Source organism: Sciurus carolinensis, chromosome X (genome assembly GCF_902686445.1).
Source record: "Sciurus carolinensis chromosome X, mSciCar1.2, whole genome shotgun sequence".
Lineage (NCBI taxonomy): Eukaryota > Metazoa > Chordata > Mammalia > Rodentia > Sciuridae > Sciurus > Sciurus carolinensis.
Genome location: NC_062232.1, coordinates 61,994,774 through 62,008,493, shown reverse-complemented (window position 1 = coordinate 62,008,493; position 13,720 = coordinate 61,994,774). Strand labels below are relative to the sequence as shown.

General features: G+C 32.0%; 1 protein-coding gene across 1 annotated transcript in view; it reads left to right on the top strand.

Annotated features, from left to right (window-relative positions):
- Brwd3 (bromodomain and WD repeat domain containing 3) overlaps positions 1–13,720 on the top strand; it is a 138,145-nt gene that overhangs the window by 89,001 nt on the left and 35,424 nt on the right. Inside the window, 11 exon segments of the mRNA XM_047536000.1 lie at positions 318–543; positions 2,232–2,399; positions 4,413–4,596; positions 8,276–8,292; positions 8,295–8,368; positions 10,529–10,573; positions 10,575–10,679; positions 11,649–11,725; positions 12,647–12,705; positions 12,708–12,802; positions 12,804–12,815. Of these exon segments, the coding sequence (XP_047391956.1) occupies positions 318–543; positions 2,232–2,399; positions 4,413–4,596; positions 8,276–8,292; positions 8,295–8,368; positions 10,529–10,573; positions 10,575–10,679; positions 11,649–11,725; positions 12,647–12,705; positions 12,708–12,802; positions 12,804–12,815 (1,062 nt within the window).

Genomic DNA, 13,720 nt, shown 5'->3' with positions numbered 1-13,720 from the left:
ATCCCGATTTGAATAAAACTAGAGGATTAGATGATTTTATGACTTACAACAACTATTTACTAGGTTGTCGCTTTACTTTTTCTTATTACAATTAGAGAAATATGATATAGGACCAAAAAGTAATACAGATCATAGAATTTGTAGAGAAAAGAATTACTATATAGCTAATGTGCTTCAGAGGAAACATTTGGCAACACAGAACTACAAGAGAATACAAAAGTTGTCTGACTCAGAAATGTGTATGCTCTAGGAATGAAAATAAGTACCAAATCTTTATATACTCTATGTATGTTAAATACTAAAAATTCTATTATAAGATTCCAGATCAGATGTTCTTCCACACGGATTATCGACCTCTTATCCGTGATGCTAATAACTATGTGTTGGATGAACAAACTCAACAAGCTCCTCACCTCATGCCTCCCCCATTCTTGGTGGATGTTGATGGAAATCCTCATCCCACAAAATTTCAACGGCTAGTACCAGGACGGGAAAATTGTAAAGATGAACAACTTATACCACAGCTGGGATATGTGGCCAATGGTATGTTATCATGATAATTAAATTGGAAATATTTTGTAAATGTTATATTTGCTTTTGTTTTTGCTGTGGCATTTGCTCCTCACATTTAGTTTCTGAAATAAGGTATTGTGTGTTTTGCCTTCTACTTCTGTTAATTTTCACTTGTATAGTACCTTTTACTTTACCAAAGTACTTTTCATAGAAACATAAGTATGTACTCAAGCAGAGAATGTGTTGATGTAGTTCCATAGAAACCATACATATGATCCTCTTCTTTATAGTACTGCCTTCTAGTAATGATTAAATGTACTAACTTTAGTGTATATAATTGGTGAAATTTCATTGCTCATTGTATTGGTATTTTAGTTTCAAGGTCTCTAGTTAATGAACCTAAGAAGAGAAAACTTCAGAAACCACAAACTAGGGCTCTGGTTGTAGCTCAGAGGCAGAGTGCTTGCCTAGAAAGGTCCTGGGTTCAATCCTTAGCACTACATAAAAATAAACAAATAAAGGCATTCAGTCCGTCTACAACTGTGAAAAATTTTTTAAAAACCCACAAACTGGAAAGTAGATATTTACCCATTCTCATACTTAAAATGCAGGAAGTTACTGGATATTGGGGAAGAGGTTGTGATTATTTAAATAACAATCTTGGGAAATATTGGAGAAGCAGTGATAAGTGTGATGCACTGTGGGCGAATAATAGAATAAAATATTCTATTCTGTATCAAAGAAACTTCATCTCTTCAGATTGGCATATTTCCACTCTGTATACTGCCCTTTCTGCATAGAAAGTCTTCATACCTGTTTGGTACTTACAGGTTTTCTTTAGGTGTGGGGTAGTTCGTGAATTTATTGAACTGCAAATGGAATTTAATTTATTTACTAGGGGATTAAGACTTATATTTGTCCCTTATAGATTAAAGTGCCTTTTATGCTTGTCTCATAAAGGTTTGTAAAACAGTGAACTGGTATGACAACTGTGCCAATAGTTAGTCTGATGATGTAGTATTTATTAACCGAGGAGAAAAACTGTGAATGTGAAATAGTGTATAAAACTGGAAACATCTAAATAAATAGTAATTTATCACTCTTCATTTCCTATAAGATATGATCACTTTATTACTCTATCAGATACCACTTGATCTGACTATAGGAGATGAAAAATAGGGATATCTAAGAGAAAAACATAAGTTTTCATTTAAAGTGAAAAATTAGTTTCAGAGTTTCATAAAAACTGCTCATCAGAACACTGAAATGTTATCAAATGATATGTTTATTTGGGAAACCATAATTATGTCTTTTCAGAAAGCAATTTTTACCAAAATTAGATGTAAAATATTTTAGGTCACTGATTGAACATGTTCAAATCTTACTCAAATCTTTAATTCCTGACTTTTACCTTACAATATAACACGGAGAAAATTTACTTTTAAAATGAATTATTTAACTTTTATAATAATTCTGTGAGATGTTCCTCATTTTCATCTCTAATTTAGGAGTGTTGATTAAATCAAATATAGAAGCTGACACATCAAAAAATTTAAAAATTATTTATAAAATGGTTTGTTTGACATATACTTTATTTTCATTTTGAGCCTATTTTTAATCATTCTCTCAAAATTTATAGGTTAAGTTTGTTTTTACTTGTTTTAGGGTATACTAAAATGTAATCAATTTTGTGGCTTTTTATCTTTGGTCTCATTAAGGTGATGGCGAGGTGGTAGAACAAGTCATTGGACAGCAAACCAATGATCAGGATGAGAGCATTCTTGATGGTATAATCAGGGAACTACAGAGAGAACAAGATTTGAGACTAATTAATGAAGGAGATGTTCCTCATTTTCCACTTAATAGATCATACTCTGTTAATGGTGGTAAGTGTTTATATATTTCTGAAAAGTATATGAGTATACTTTATTCTACTTATACAAAGAAATTACACGTGAGAAAATATTTTATTTATAAATGAAACAATTATTAACTTAGTTATATCAGATGCTCTACAGAGTTTTAATCTCATTATCATTTGTGACAAAAATGACTTAGCATCTCTTAAAAACACAGATGTTATATTTTAATGTACAATTTTCATCTAATTCAGTTTATTTGCAATCTACTTTTTTTTGTAGAAGTATTGCAGTAAGTCCAATTCTTTTGTAGGCCAACCACAAAAACCATAAAGTTTTCAAACTTAAAATCACCTTAAGTTTAGAAAATACTATCCCCTAAATTGACCCTTCTTTGCTGTGAGAATAGCATACCATGTCTCGTCTCTTGAATTTACAGAAGTACACTGGAAGACAAGAAGCTTTCTGAATTGACTGTCACAAAAGATTTATTTTACTACCAGTAATAGCTTAAAGTAATCACTTTATTTTAAAAGAATATTCTAACTTATCTTTCTTCACTTGAAGTGGAATGTGCTTGTGCATTTGAGTTATATATAAATATTAGCTTTATCAATTGCTTTTATGAGAATTTGGCACATATCTTTTATATTTTTATAATCAAGGTAATTATTTGGCATTTTGTTTTATACATAATTGAATAAATATACATAAATGAATAACTGATTTAAATTCAAGGTGATTCAAACAATATTTTACTTAATTATTGATTTCTTCAATATCTGTAAAGTTAAATGGTTCTTCATTTTGGGCCATCTGGAGCACTAATGACAAGGTGAGAAACTTTATGCAACCTTGAACAAGATATGTAGACTGTAATCTTGATATCTCTAAACCCTTTTTTTCTAAGACATAAAACTCTCTTAGGGCTTTCCCTGATTTAAACATCCATTTATGAAATCAACATTCAGTTCTAAATTCAATACTAGGTTTTTGTGGATAGATTTGAAAATCAGTAGGGTTCCTTTGACAATGTTTGTTTGTGTTGACTTTTTTTAGTGCGTAATGGTTGAATATTTCATTGTCTACTTATGTTTTATTTGCAAGTATTAGAAAAATAAATTAAAAAGAACCTATCTAGAGGATTATAAAGAAAAATAAAAGTTCTGTTAATTTTTTTCCTGGTACTGGTGATTGAACCCTGGGCCATTTTACCACTGAAAGACTTCCCCAGTCCCCCTTTTGTTATTTTGAGTTAGTATCTCACTAGGTTGCTCAGACTGGCTTCAAACTTGTGATCTCCCTGCCTCAGTTCTCAAAGTAGCTGGAATTGTAGGCACATGACAATGTGTCCAGATGCTCATTAGTCTTAAATGAAATTTTAATGTTAAAAACTTTCAATTATACTTGTATTTTTTGTATTAAGAATTGAAATCAGGGACAGTTAACCACTGAGACATATTCCAATCCCTTCTTTATATTTTATTTAGAGACAAGGTCTCATTGAGTTGCTTAGGTCCTCCATGAGTTGCTTAGGGCCTTGATAAGTTGCTGAGGGTGTCTTTGAACTTGTGATCCTCCTGCCTCAGCCTCCCAAGCCTCTGGGATTACAGATGTGTGCCACCACACCTCACTTGGTTTATATTCCTATCATACTATTTCTGAAAGCTTTATTGAAGCTTTACTCTGAAACATTTAAATGGATTAAACAAAATGTTTATAATAACAAGTTACTTATAAACATTTGTAAATCTCTCAAATCATGTTTGTATTTAGCCCATTTTGTATTTAGTGAGTATTTAGTAGATGGTAGATGTGAAAGTGCTTTGGGAAAAATTATAGAAGAACTGTAGAAGATTTAAAAATTTATTGAGCTTCTTTCCTGATAGCAGTAAAACAAAAAGATGGTACAGAATGTAGAACAAAGGGGTAAGAATACTTCCAGTAGTCCTATTTTTGAATCTTCTATTTTACATAAAGCCATCATCTAAAAGATTGGTGCTATTGTTCAGAAAATTGCATTCTTTGTTTTTGTTTCAGCTCTGAGAAGTCCAAATATGGACATATCTTCTTCCCCAAATATAGGACTTCGACGTAGTGGTCAAATTGAAGGTGTTCGACAGATGCATAACAATGCCCCTCGAAGTCAGATGGCCACAGAACGAGATCTTATGGCATGGAGCAGAAGAGTTGTGGTCAATGAACTAAATAATGGGGTTAGTAGGTGAGTCAATAAGGCAATATTTCTAAGAAAATTTAGAGTTCTGTGGGACTAGGGTTGTAGCTCAATGGTAGAGTGCTTTCCTAGCACATGTGAGGCACTGGGTTCCATGCTCAGCACCACATAAAAAACAAAAATAAATAAAATGAAGGTATGGTGTCCATCTACAACTAAAAAAATAATTTGAAAAAAAGTATACCTTTTATTTTTTTAGGAAGTAAATTATATTAAGTTGACCCACTAACTTTGATGTTTTTTAATCTAGTTGAATCATGCATTTGTTTTCCAAGATAACTCCAATTAGTTCACTCCATATCACACAGTTAATTATTGTCAATTTGTTCAGCATATGCTCAATGCTTTGGGGAATATAAAAATGCAAAGAATGATTTCTTTTTTTCCAAGTTTTTATAATCAGTGCATTTTAATTATGCATAATAGTGGGATTTGTTGTTATATATTCATGCATGCATGTAATAAAAACATAATTAGGTTAATTCTTATCACAGTACTTCCCTTTCTTCCCCGCTTCCCTCCCCCTGGTGTATGATTTGTTTTCTGTGACTTTATAGTCTAGGTTAGGATAGGAATACAAACATTATTAAGTAAGATCTCATAAGAGGTTATATGTGATTAAAGAGGTAAGTTGTATATAGACTCTGTGTTCAGCGGTGGCTCCAGGAGAGGGCCATGAGCTGGATATTGGAGCAGTTTGGGGGTACAATATAGATATCTGCTAGACCCTAGTAATTAGGGTATGTTTAGAAATGTTATTTAAATAGGCTTTGATGAAAAATATTTCATTATAATGAATTTGAAACCTAGAATCTCTGTTCTTTTTTAATAATATTTTATTGGTGCATTATAATTATACATATTGGTGATATTCATTGTTATGTATTCACACATGGCCACAATATAACAATATAATTTGTCTGATATCAGTTCCTAGTATTTCCCCATTCCCTCTCTCCACCCTTCCCCTGGTCCTGTTCCTCTTCTTTACTGATCTCCCTTTAATTTTCCTGAGACCCCCTGCTTTTTTTCCCCTTTTACCTCTGTAGCTTCCACATATGAGAGAAAGCATATGATCTTTGACTGTGAATTTGTCTTAGTTTGCTTGACATAATGTTCTCAAGTTCCCTTTTATTTTCCTGCAAATGACATAACTTCATTCTTTATAGTTCAATGAAACTCTATTATGTAGAGTTTTCTCAATTCATTCATCCATTGATAGACACCTAAACTGGTTTTGTAGTGTGTGCAGGTATCACTATAGTATGCAGACTTTAATTCTTTAGGGCAAATACTGAGGAATGGAATACCTTGATCATATGGTGGGTCCAAGCCTACTTATTTTATGAATCTCCATACTGTTTTCCATAGTAGTTGTACTAATTTACAATTCCACCAATGGTATAAAAATGTTCTTTTTCTCCCCATCTTCTTCCTTATTTATTACTATTTGTATTTTTTTAAAAATTATTTTAGTTGTAGATGGACACAATACCTTTATTTTATTTATTCATTCTTATGTGGTGCTGAGACTCAAACCCAGTGCCTCACACATGGTAGGTAAGTACTCTACTGCTGAACCACAACCCCAACCCCTACTGTTGGTATTCTTCATGGCTGCCATTCTAACTAGAGTGAGATAAAATTTCAGTGTAGTTATGATTTGCATTTCCGTAATTGCTAATGATTTGAATGCTGGGCTAGGGTTATAGCTCAATGGTAGAGCACTTGCCTAGCATGTGTGAGGCACTGGGTTTAATCCTCAGCACCATATAAAAATAAATAAATAAATGTATTGTTTCCATCTACAGCTAAAAATTTTTTAAAAAAAAATATTTGAATGCTTTTTTATATATTTGTTGGCCATTTGTATTTTTCTTTTGAGAAGTGTCTCTTAGTTCATTTACCCATTTATTAGATGGATTACTTAATTTTTGGTGTTCAGTTTTTTGAGTTCTTTATAAATTCTTTATATTAATCCTGTCAAGAGTACCCTAGCAAATTTTTCTCTCCCACTCTGTAGGTTCTCTTTTCACATTCTTAATGACTTCCTTTTTTACACAGAAGCTTTTTAATGTGATGTCATCCTACTTAGTAGTAATTGGTATTAATTCCTTAACTTTAGGAATCCTATTGACAAACTCATTGCCTGTACCTATATTTTGAAGTGTTGATCCTACATTTTCTTCAAGCAGTTTCATAGTCTCTGGTCTAATTCCTAGGTCTTTAATCCATTTTAAATAGACTTTTTGCAGGGTAAGGCATAAGGGTCTAGTCATATTCTTCATATGATTAATCAAGTTTTCCCAGCATCATTTGTTATAAAGACTGTATTTTCTCCAGTACATTTTTGGTATCTTTGTCAAGGATTAGATGACTGTCTCAGTGTGGGTTTGTCTCTGTGTCTTATTCTGTTTCACTGGTCTATGTGTCTGTTTTTATGCCAGTACCACGCAATTTTTGCTACAATAGTTCTGTGGTATAACTCAAAGTCAGGTGATGTCTCCAGCATTGCTTTGTTGACTTAGAATTACTTTGGCTATTCTGAATCTTTTATTCTTCCAAATGAGTTTTAGAATCCCTATTGTTATTTATAAACCCTAATAATATTTGCTGTAATATCAACTTCAGATAATGCACAGCAACTGGAAATGGATTTTGGAAAGAGAAGAAGGACATTGACAAAGAACATGTAAAATTTATTTTAATCATGTATCCTCCTAACCCAGCATTTTAGCAGATCAGCCAAGTAGCAAAAGTCATTTTGTTTCAACTTATCTATCTTCTTTCTGCTGTAAGTTGGGAACATTAATAAGAAAAAATAGATATAGCTAACTTAGGAAGTGACTGCTAAAAATCCTAGCAGTAGAGCAGTTTGAAACAATTTTTACTCAAAACTTTAGAAGTAGAATTGAAAACAGGGAATCAAATAGGTATTTGTACATGAATGTTGATTGCAGCATTATTTACATCAGTCAAATAGTGTAAACAATGCAAGTGCCTGTCAGCAGATGAATGGGTAATCAAATGTGGATCAGGCATGGTGGTGCATGCCTGTAATCCCAGTAGCTGGGAGGCTGAGGCAGGAGGATCATGAGTTCAAAGACAGTCTTCACAACTTAGCAAGAGACCCTGTATCTAAATAAAAAAATATAAAAGAGCTGGGGATGTGCTCAGTGGTTAAACGTCTCTCGGTTCAATGTGTGGTACCCACCCCCCAAAAAAGGAAAGAAAGAAAAAGTGGTGTATCAATTTAATGGAAAATTTCACCATAAGAAAAATTTCCAATACCTGCTGCTACAAGAATAAACATTGAAAATGCTAAGTGAAGACACTGAAATTATTCATAGACATAGAATGGATTAGAGGTTATCTCAGGCCGGAAGAATTAAGAATGGGAAGTTATTGCTTTGATAGTTGCAGACTTTATTTGTATTGATGAAGAGTTTTTGAAATGATACTTGTAATGGTTATATAACATTATGAATATAATTAATGCCACTGAAGTAATAACACCTATAATTGTTAAAATATACTTAGGTATATTTTTACTGTCTGACTTTTTGAGTTTTTAAAATTTTTTTATTCTTTTTAGTCTGTCTGATTTTTAACTCTTGGTTTCCTTATTTATGATTTTCTGATCCTTTGTCCTTTGATATGTTATTAGGGTTCAAGAAGAATGTCGACCGCAAAAGGTGACATAGAAATTGGTCTTTATACAGTTGAAAAGAAGAAAAAGCCATCTTATACTATCCAAAGGGTAAGTTTAGTTATGCGGTACTTTGAGATCTATTATTTGCAAACATTTGCAGATACCACGGGTTTGAAAGGCGACATTTATGTATTTAAAGACTGTTTTGACAGGTGTCTGCTTATAGGGAACCTGTCTTTTGATCCCCAATTGAAATGTATGTTTATTTTTTATATTTATTTATTTATTTTTGGTAGTGGGGATTGAACCCAGGGCCTGGTGCTTGCCAGGCAAGCGCTCTACCAACTGAGCTATCTCCTAGCCCTGTATATTTATTCTTAATAAAAATATAGTCACACTGTTCACCCCAAATCTAGGACACGTAGTTAGTGTATGCATAAGATATTTGTTTTAAAGTACATGTTTTCTTATTTATATTAGATTTTAAAAAATACTGCCTTATCCCTAATCACAATGTAACGAATTGCTCAGATACCCTAAGCATTAGGTTGGCCCACAGGCCAAATTCTCTTTGCTTCCTATTACTGTTAATTAAATTTTATTGGAACTCACCCACACTTACTTATTCCTATCTTACCAGTGTTTTTTTTTTTCATGCTATAAAGACAAAGCTGAGTAGTGGCAATAGAATTTGTATTCCCTGCAAAACTAAAAATACTTTTATTCTGACCCTTTATTTAAAAAAAAAAAGTATTGCTGACCCTTACCCTAGACCCATTGCTGGACTTCAAATCATATGAACAAAATCTGATCTATACATTTGGAAGTACCAGATAGGTTTTTGCAGTAGAATATGCTAAGCAAGGAGTAAGATGTCTATACCCAATTAGGTACATGGTAAGCTCATTGCTAGTACTCTCAGGTTTGCCAGAAAAAGGGCATAAGAATGAATAGTTTTTTTTTCCCCTCTCTCTCCTACTTCTGACCATAACTTCAATAGAGTGATAATTTAGAGTCTGGGATGATTATAATTTTGTTAAAGAAATCTAGGTAGTGAACTGAATATTAAATATTTTTCAGTATGGATAAACATAATTTTAGGTATTATTGTATACATATTTCCAAATATTCTTAGGTGATTTTGATGCCTGGTTCAAATTTTTCTATTTTGGTCTTGTTGGGTTATTTGATCTTCTCAAATATGATTAATTTTTAGAGACTTTGAATAAAACTCAGATTAATTATTTTTATTCATTTTTTTACTGCTAATGTGAATTGTCAAATATCAGTCTCATCTGAGACTAATAGATGGGGTGTTCAGGCCTTATGCATTTTTGTATATATTGAAAATGAGAAACATTTATATATAAGAAACCAACTCTTGATGCTGATTTGTAAGACTTTTAAACTTATTTATTCCCAATGACATATTAGGGTTGCAGCTGTGCCATTAATTTTTTACAAATCTTGGTTTGACCTTTTTACCAAAGGGATATACTATCAACACTTGTTACCAGAAGTGAATTATCCCTAATGATTCAATTTCTCTTCTCTTACACTGTCCACAAATAGGAGTAAGCAGTGTGATATGAGTTTAAAACATGCCATGTGTTTTGGGGTATATGTCTGGGTGGGCCTTGCTGTGTTCCAAAAATGGAATTATATATTACTTTTTATATATGCATTATATTCACCTTTCTATTGGTGTAGTTAACATAAGGTTTATATTATTATTTTTTATTTTAAGTAAGTTTCCTATCATTTTTCTGTGAGGGGGTGGAAATTGGGTTAAACTGATTTTAAAGATATTTCCAAATTTTTTAAGAATACTAATCTAGAACAAATAAAAATATAGAGCATTAATTCTAATTAGATGCTTCAAATTCTCCTAGATTTTTAATGGAATGAAAGATGTGCATATTTACATAAATGTAATACAGATAATTTTATCCTGTAATAATTATGAATAATGTAATATATGTAAATGCTGAATGGGCAAATTCTTACAACTAAGGCTTTCAGCAGCTTTGATTTGATCACAATATTTCAAAATAGGAAGGTGATTGTTATCAGTGGAAAATGGGTCACATATAGGTGTGTGTGTCTGTGAATAATCATTATTATAGTTACATGTTGGTTTTTCTCTTTGGCAATTTTTCCTCATTCCCTACTCCTTCCCTACCTAATTAATTGATTTACATATTTTCAGTTTTTGTGTGTTTACTGAGCTTTTTATTTAAAAAAATGTGTTTTCCTTTTCTTTTTCAGAATGATTACCCACCTAGCTGTGGGAGGTCTTTACGAAGGACACAAACGCAAACGTCAGCATACTTATCAAACACGATCCAACATAGAGCATAATTCACAAGCATCATGTCAAAATTCTGGTGTACAGGAAGATTCAGATAGCTCCTCAGAGGTTAGATAAATTCTTTTTATTTATTCGATATGATGCTTTTGTTCGCTAGTTCATAACATCAATTTGGATTTACATTTGAGGGTCACTTTAATAAAAATATTTAGGAATTTTTTAAAAAGCAGTTTATTCATTACTATGAAATTTAATGAACAAATGTAGACAGTATATTAAATTCTTTAGATGTCTTCTGATTTATACCTAAGGTACTATCTTGGTTAGGGTATCACAAATGCCAGCAAAAGTTTGACTTTGGGACAATGAGGAAAGACAGTGAGAGAAAATCTTCCTACATTTGGAAAGGTGTGGAATATAAACAGTGGTAACAAGAGTCCCAGAACTTATGGACTGTGTAATCAGCATAATCTACACATTGTCTCTTACTATTGATTTCACCAATCATGGAGATCACTGAGTGTTGATTTTTCTGAGACCTACCTATTTCATGGTAATGAATAAAGAATATAGCATTCTTTCTACCTGTTCCTGTTCTCCAATCCTTTTGTTCCCTTAACCACTTTAGTTGTTAAATGCACAGTAGGGAGTTTAATTGTGCATTGACAGTGTTTGATACTTCCATTCTCCTGCCATTCACAATTCTTAATCTAATTATTTTCAAAATGTCTTTCTCCCATGAATTTCTTGATCTTAAAAGATGACAACTTACAGTATAGTTAAAACAATGTTTTTGATATTTAAGAGGATTGTTCTCTATTTAGGCTTAAGGTGTTTTTAGTCTTTGAAGTAATAGAAGTTGTTTATGTCACTAAGTTGGTATAAGCCAGAAATATATAAATACCTGGGAAGCTTACTTGGAAATATAGATATATAGATAAAATTAATTATGTATATTTTAGCTAGAAAACTTTTGGGGAAAATAAAAATGTGTTATAGAATAGGTAGTGGTTTACCAATGAATATTATGCTGTCTAGTAATAACCATGTATCTTAATTGTTGGCTCTTCGTTGTAGGAAGATGAAACTGTTGGCACAAGTGATGCTTCTGTAGAGGATCCTGTTGTTGAATGGCAAAGTGAAAGTTCTTCCAGGTAGTTCTTAATGGTTTTAACTTATAGTCAAAGTTATTCAGCAATTTCAATATGAAATTATGTTCTTGTAGGAATTTGTTAAAACTAGAGTTAAAATAACATTTAAAAATACTTTTAGTTGTAGATGGACATGATACCCTTATTTTATTTACTTATTTTTATGTGGCATTGAGGATTGAACCCAGTGCCTCACATGTGCTAGGCAAGCCTTCTACTACTGAGCTATACCCGTAGCCCCAAATATTTTATAAAGAAAGAATACCAAGTTGGAATTCTAGAGACCTGTGTTTTTTGTTTGTTTGTTCATTTTGGGTACCAGGGGCCCTTGAACACTGAGCCACATCCCAGCCCTGTTTTGTATTTTATTTAGAGACAGAATCTCACTGAGTTGCTAGTGCCTTGCTTTTGCAGAGGCTGGCTTTCACATTGTATATTCCTGCCTCAACCTTCTGAGCCACTGGGATTACCAGCATGTAACCCTTCCACCCAGATTAGAGGACCTGTGATTTTTATCCTGGCTCTTCCGATGTGTTTTATGTCCTTTTGAACTTTTTAATGTCTTAATTTGTAAAATGAAGTCCCTTTTAATCCTAGATTCTATATCTTGGTAACTATATATATTTATTTCACTTTTAAAACAACCCCATTTGATTATTCCTAGAAATAATATGCATCTTTAAGTAAAATATTGTGGTTTACATAGGGATTTGAAATCTTGTTATAGGAAACTAAGCATTATGCTTTTTCCAAGAAGTATTCATTAAAATCATGTTATGATCAAAATTTTATATTGATACTTTTTTTTTCTTTGTAGTCATGTCACTTACAATTCTATTTGATAGTAAAATGGTCATCGTTCACATATGAGGTAAAACTTGCCTTTTCTATACTAAGCTATTCATAGTTTTGGTTTATTTACAGTGATTCATCAAGTGAATATTCTGATTGGACAGCTGATGCTGGTATAAATTTGCAACCTCCAAAAGACAAACCAGACAGGCCACACGGAAAATATGCAGCAGCTCTGAGGAGGAGAATTTAAAATCACTAGAAGAAAGGCAAAAGAAACCTAAACAAAACTAGAAAGAAGGTTTGTAACTGTATGGGTTGTTTGGTTTTTGATTTTATTGTTGTGGTTTGTTTTTTCCTTTGATACTTGACTATTTAACAGTCACATTTAAACTTTTCTCTGCAATAACATTCCAACTGAGAAAGCAAGTAAACCAAAAGCAATTTATATTATTTTCAAAATGTAAAACATTTTGAGATTTTTATATTGTCAGAGAGGCTAGAAGTCTTCATCATTATAAATATTGATCATTATAGTTAAAATGTAAAAAATGTTCTAAAATAATAATCAAGTATTATGGAAAAGCATTATTCTTTCAGTGTTAACCAGTCATAAATTTCTATACATTTTGACTCATAGAATGGAAAAGTATAATTAATTGTGTAGGGCACTTCTTCCTTTCCTTTGGTTTTAATTCATCCCGATAATGGTTTCTTTTTTCCATTGTAATTTCATTTAGGTGACATAAAGAATTAATTCACATAGTCCTTTGAATTTTTTTTGTTTTGTTTTGTTTTGTTTTGCGGTGCCAGGGATTTGAACCCAGGGCCTTAGTGCATGTGAGGCAAGCACTCTACCAACTGAGCTATATCCCCAGGCCTAGTTCTTTGAATTTTTTAAGAAGTTTTTATCAACCTATTATATGTCCTGTTGAATTAGTAGATATAATTTTCTTGATTATCACATTCTGTTAGTGAAAGTTATTTTCTTACTATTATTTGAATTCAGGTTGTACTATACAAATATGAAGAGTAAAAGTTCTACTTTTAGAGGATATATAGTTTTATCATCTATCAGCTGAATTTAAGGTTTTTTTAATTGATACAAAATGTATGTGTAATTGCTAAAGTGTTTAAAATGTGTTTCAAGTTTTCTTTGAACCTGATATTTTAACATTCTTCCCCTGCTATTTTTCATTTTATTAT